Source organism: Lethenteron reissneri, chromosome 71 (genome assembly GCF_015708825.2).
Source record: "Lethenteron reissneri isolate LAM-NWPU_2019-01 chromosome 71, ASM1570882v1, whole genome shotgun sequence".
Classification (NCBI taxonomy): domain Eukaryota; kingdom Metazoa; phylum Chordata; class Hyperoartia; order Petromyzontiformes; family Petromyzontidae; genus Lethenteron; species Lethenteron reissneri.
In genome coordinates this window covers 2,301,876-2,307,715 of record NC_083849.1, presented here as the reverse complement: position 1 = coordinate 2,307,715, position 5,840 = coordinate 2,301,876, and the positions used below count along the sequence as shown (strand labels likewise).

The 5,840-nt window shown below is 58.4% G+C and overlaps 1 protein-coding gene across 1 annotated transcript; it reads left to right on the top strand.

The window, feature by feature from the left end:
• Positions 1-637: 637 nt before the first annotated feature.
• Positions 638-5,834, top strand: LOC133361193 (torsin-1A-interacting protein 1-like; the record flags this gene model as incomplete). The annotated part of the gene is made up of 2 exons (XM_061580076.1): positions 638-890; positions 2,789-5,834. Coding segments are annotated over 2 exons (1,221 nt in total), but the record flags the coding sequence as incomplete, so codon positions are not given.
• Positions 5,835-5,840: the final 6 nt, after the last annotated feature.

Sequence of the window (5,840 nt, the reverse complement as noted above, 5' to 3'; positions counted from 1 at the left end):
GTTAGTGGTGGTGGTGGTGGTCGCGCGCTGATTTAGTAGTGGTGGTGTTAGTGGTGATGGTGGTGGTCGCGCGCCGATTTAGTGGTGGTGGTGTTAGTGGTGGTGGTGGTGGTGCTATGAACCCGGCGACCCAAGTCCAAGTTCATGTATTAGGTGTAGCCCTGTGAGCCATTCGGCTCTTGAATCGGGTGCAACCGCAACAAACAAAAAACAAAAACATGAACAAGAATACATCTTATAGTGACTGAGTGCAAACAGAAAATCCAAGAAAAGACAGCAAAATATTGCAGAAAAATCACCGCACACCAACACTGTGTGCAAAAATCCCAGTGGGATGCGAGTCAAAGTCAAACAACGAGTTCGATTTCCCCGCTCGCGACCAACACCGGTGACGATTTTTCCGAGGCCGACCTGGGTCCCTCCCCTAGGTTGACCCGGCCTCAAATGAGTAGCTGGTGCGGTGTGTGAACATCGCCATGAGGGAGACAAAGGCGGCCGGGCATGGGGCTGGCCACCCGCCCCCTCTCGCGTGCCGTGCCGGCCTTCATTGGTGCTGCCGCTCACTAACAGCACTTGCCCCCGTTTCGGTCTCCTTTGACGCCATCGAACCCAACGAAAGAAAACCTCCCGGTGACGTTTCGCCGATGTTGACGTCGTAAGCCGACGGTCGTGGTTACGAATTTGCCGCACCCCCCCCCCCCAACCCTCGGCGCCAGGCTCCTGCTACAAGGACACCCTCTTGGACGACAAACGCAACGTGCAGTCGACGGAATTTGATGGTGGGCGCAGGAGGCGGCAGCAACGGCAGCAGCAACGGCAGCAGCAGCAGCAACGGCAGCAGCAATGGCAGCAGCAGCAGCACACACACAGCTACCAGGCCACCGGTCGCAGTGAGTGCAAGCGTTGTCGGGGGGGGGGGGGGGGGGTGGTGCGGTTAGGGGCGGTGGTGTTTGCCAAACCTCGGGGATTTTGGTCGTGACGATGCCTGCCGAGTTCAGTCGGGTCTCCCTAGCGTCGTGTGGGTCTCTGTGTGTGCGAGTCTGTGGGTCTCTGTGTGTGTGAGTCTGTGGGTCTCTGTGTGTGTGAGTCTGTGGGTCTCTGTGTGTGTGAGTTTGTGGGTCTTTGTGTGGTGAGTCTGTGGGTCTCTGTGTGTGCGAGTCTGTGGGTCTCTGTGTGTGCGAGTCTGTGGGTCTTTGTGTGGGTCTCTGTGTGTGTGAGTCTGTGGGTCTCTGTGTGTGCGAGTCTGTGGGTCTCTGTGTGTGCGAGTCTGTGGGTCTCTGTGTGTGCGAGTCTGTGGGTCTCTTTGTGTGTGTGAGTCTGTGGGTCTCTTTGTGTGAGTGAGTCTGTGGGTGTCTTGTGTGTGTGAGTCTGTGGGTCTCTGTGTGGTGAGTCTGTGGGTTTCTGTGTGTGCGAGTCTGTGGGTCTTTGGGTGTGCGAGTTTGTGGGTCTTTGTGTGAGTGAGTCTGTGGGTCTCTGTGTGGTGAGTCTGTGGGTCTCTGTGTGGTGAGTCTGTGGGTCTCTGTGTGTGTGAGTTTGTGGGTCTCTGTGTGTGCGAGTCTGTGGGTCTCTGTGTGAGCGAGTCTGTGGGTCTCTGTGTGAGCGAGTCTGTGGGTCTCTGTGTGGTGAGTCTGTGGGTCTCTGTGTGGTGAGTCTGTGGGTCTCTGTGTGGTGAGTCTGTGGGTCTCTGTGTGTGGTGAGTCTGTGGGTCTCTGTGTGTGCGAGTCTGTGGGTCTCTGTGTGGAGAGTCTGTGGATCTCTGTGTGTGTGAGTCTGTGGGTCTCTGTGTGTGTGAGTCTGTGGGTCTCTGTGTGGTGAGTCTGTGGGTCTCTGTGTGGTGAGTCTGTGGGTCTCTGTGTGGTGAGTTTGTGGGTCTCTGTGTAGTGAGTCTGTGGGTCTCTGTGTGGTGAGTCTGTGGGTCTCTGTGTGGTGAGTCTGTGGGTCTCTGTGTGATGAGTCTATGGGTCTCTGTGTGGAGATTCTGTGGATCTCTGTGTGTGTGAGTCTGTGGGTCTCTGTGTGGTGAGTTTGTGGGTCTCTGTGTGGTGAGTCTGTGGGTCTCTGTGTGGTGAGTCTATGGATCTCTGTGTGGCGAGTCTGTGGGTCTCTGTGTGCGAGTCTGTGGGTCTCTGTGGTGAGTCTGTGGGTCTCTGTGTGGTGAGTCTCTGTGTGGTGAGTCTGTGGGTCTCTGTGTGGTGAGTCTGTGGGTCTCTGTGTGTGCGAGTCTGTGGGTCTCTGTGTGTGTGAGTCTTTGTGTCTCTGTGTGGTGAGTCTGTGGATCTCTGTGTGTGTGAGTCTGTGGGTCTCTGTGTGAGTGAGTCTGTGGGTCTCTGTGTGAGTGAGTCTGTGGGTCTCTGTGTGAGTAAGTCTGTGGGTCTCTGTGTGTGCGAGTCTGTGGGTCTCTGTGTGTGCGAGTCTGTGGGTCTCTGTGTGTGCGAGTCTGTGGGTCTTTGTGTGGTGAGTCTGTGGGTCTATGTGTGTGAGTCTGTGGGTCTCTGCGTGGTGAGTCTGTGGGTCTCTGTGTGTGAGTCTGTGGGTCTCTGCGTGGTGAGTCTGTGGGTCTCTGCGTGGTGAGTCTGTGGGTCTCTGCGTGGTGAGTCTGTGGGTCTCTGTGTGTGAGTCTGTGGGTCTCTGCGTGGTGAGTCTGTGGGTTTCTGTGTGCGAGTCTGGTCCACCGCGTGCGCTGTGCCCCCCATTTCCCCACACCCCCGTCCACCTACTGGACACGTGTGAACAAGAGCTTTCCAGCTCATCGGATTCCTCCTGCATCCTCTCCGCACCCCCCTCCCAGGGCCATCGGCCGCCAAGGAGGCCACTATCGGCGGCAGGGACCGTCCGTCGCCGCCGCCGCTGCCGCTGCTGCTGCTGCTACTGCTGGCGGGCCTGACCTTGGCGGCGTTGGCGGCGTGGTGGTGGTCCGCAGGAGCCGGCCGCGGCCGCGGGTCGCCGGGGCCCGCCGGGCTCCCCGGCGACGCGCCGGAGCCTCTCTACTCGGCGGTGTTCGGCGAGCGCCTGGAAGCCGCCCGCCGGCGCCACCCCTCGCAGTGCGACGAGCTGTGGCGCCGCGTCAACATCACGCTGCGGCGCCACCTTGCCGCGCTGGCCGACGGCGACCCCGGCACGCCGAGCCAGCCGGCGACGCTGCTGCTGGCGTCGGGCCCCCGGGGTCTCGGCGCCGCCGAGGGGCTGGCGGCCGACCTGGCCGCGGCCTACGGAGACGCCGCCGCCGCCGCCGCGTCGGACGACGGCGGCGGCGATGGCGTCGGGGGGCGGGCGACGGTGACGCTGAGCGGCGTGGAACTGTCGGGGATGTCGGGCGACGACGCCAAGCTGGAGTTGGACGCGCGGCTGCAGTCGGCGCTGGGCGGAGCCGACGCCGGCGCCGGTGCCGCCGTCGCGCTGGAGCGGCTGGAGCGGCTGCCGCCGGCGTCGACGCTCATGCTGTACGCGTACTGCGACCACGAGACGGCCAAGTTCAAGCGCGCTCTCCTCGTCTTCACGGTGCTGCTCGACCACGACGATCGCCGTGGCGACGGCGACGGTGGCCGTGGCGACGGTGGCCGTGACGACGGTGGCCGTGGCGACGGCGGGGAGGCCGGCGAGGGTAGCTGCCGGGCCCTGCGGGATTTTTCGGACCGGGTTTACGCGTCGCTGCGGCGGGCGCTGGTGGGGCCGAGGCTCGACCTGGACAAGTTTGCGGGGCTGTGGAGCCGCGTCGCCACCGTGGTGCTGCCCGTGCAGCCGGAGGGGTCGCCCTGATCGATGTCGCTGTCGTCGCTGTCGTCGTCACTGTCGTCGTCGTCACTGTCGTCGCTGTCGTCGCTGTCGTCGCTGTCGTCACTGTCGTCACTGTCGTCACTGTCGTCGCGATTGTCGTCGCTGTGATCGTGGTCACCGTCACCGTGATCGTGGTCACCGTGACGACGACGTCATGATTGTTGTCAACGTGATCGTGGTCACCGTCACCACGATCGTCGTTACCATCGTCACCGTGATCGTGGTCACCGTGACGACGACGTAGTGACGGTCGTCACCGTGATGGTCGTCACCATCGTCACCGTGATCGTGGTCACCGTGACAACGACGTAATGAGTGTCGTCACCGCGATTGCCGTCAACGTAATCATCGTCACCGTCACGACGATCGTCGTCGTCGTCGTCACTGTGATCATGGTCACCGTGACAACAACGTAATGATTGTCGTCACCGTGATGGTCGTCACCACGATCGCCGTCAACGTAATCATCGTCACCGTCACCACGATCGTCGTCGTCGTCACTGTGATCGTGGTCACCGTGACGACGACGTAGTGATTGTCGTCACCGTGATGGTCGTCACCACGATCGCCGTCATCGTAATCATCGTCACCGTCACCACGATCGCCGTCACCATCGTCACCGTGATCGTCACCACTGGCCAAGGCTTAATTTCAGTGGCACGGCACGTCCAGTATCACTCTCGCTCTCGCATGTGGCAACTTAATCTCTTTTAATGTGAGCCCTGTTGGGTCACATGTAAGTCTATGGGACCTGTGCAAGTCTATGGGTCTCTGTGTGAGTCTATGGGTCTCTGTGTGAGTCTATGGGTCTCTGTGTGAGTCTATGCGTTCTGTGCAAGTCTATGGGTCTCTGTGCGAGTCTATGGGTCTCTGTGTGAGTCTATGGGTTCTGTGTGAGTCTATGGGTCTCTGTGTGAGTCTATGGGACCTGTGTGAGTCTATGGGTCTCTGTGCGAGTCTATGGGTCTCTGTGCGAGTCTATGGGTCTCTGTGCGAGTCTATGGGTCTCTGTGCGAGTCTATGGGTCTCTGTGCGAGTCTATGGGTCTCTGTGCGAGTCTATGGGTCTCTGTGCGAGTCTATGGGTCTCTGTGTGAGTCTATGGGTCTCTGTGCGAGTCTATGGGTCTCTGTGCGAGTCTATGGGTCTCTGTGTGAGTCTATGGGTCTCTGTGTGAGTCTATGGGACCTGTGTGAGTCTATGGGTCTCTGTGCGAGTCTATGGGTCTCTGTGCGAGTCTATGGGTCTCTGTGCGAGTCTATGGGTCTCTGTGCGAGTCTATGGGTCTCTGTGCGAGTCTATGGGACCTCTGAGTCTATGGATGTTGTGTAAGTCTATGGGTTCTGTGTGTCTATGGCTTCTGTGTAAGTCTATGGGACCTCTGAGTCTGTGGATCTTGCGTTCTTCTATAGGTCCTATGTTAGTCCGTGTGGGGTCTCTTTGAGCCCTAAGAAGTGTAAGAATCTTACGTTAATATATGAAGGTATGCACTATGCATTAAATATGCAGTATCTTGCAGTCTGAATGGTCGCCATTGTCGTCGTCATCACAACCATCACCATCATCATTGTCTTCATCGTAAAACGCCACCATCATCTACGTCATCACCATCATCACCGCCATCACCATCATCACCATCATCATTGTCTTTATCGTAAAACGCCACCATCATCTCCTTCAACACCATCATCATCACCATCATCATCACCATCATCATTGTCTTCATCGTAAAACGCCACCGTCATCACCATCATCACCATCATCATTGTCTTCATCGTAAAACGCCACCATCATCACCATCGTCATTGTCTTGATTGTAAAACGCCACCATCATCGCCGCCATCACCGTCATCACCGTCATCACCATCATCACCATCCTCATCGTAAAACGGCACCATCATCGCCGCCATCACCGGCTTCACCATCATCACCATCATCACCATCATCATTGTCTTCATCGTAAAACGCCATCGTCATCACAGCAGCAGCCGCAGCAACAGCAGCAGCAGCCGCAGCAGCAGCAGCCGCAGCCGCAGCAGCCGCAGCAGCAGCCACAGCAGCCGCAGC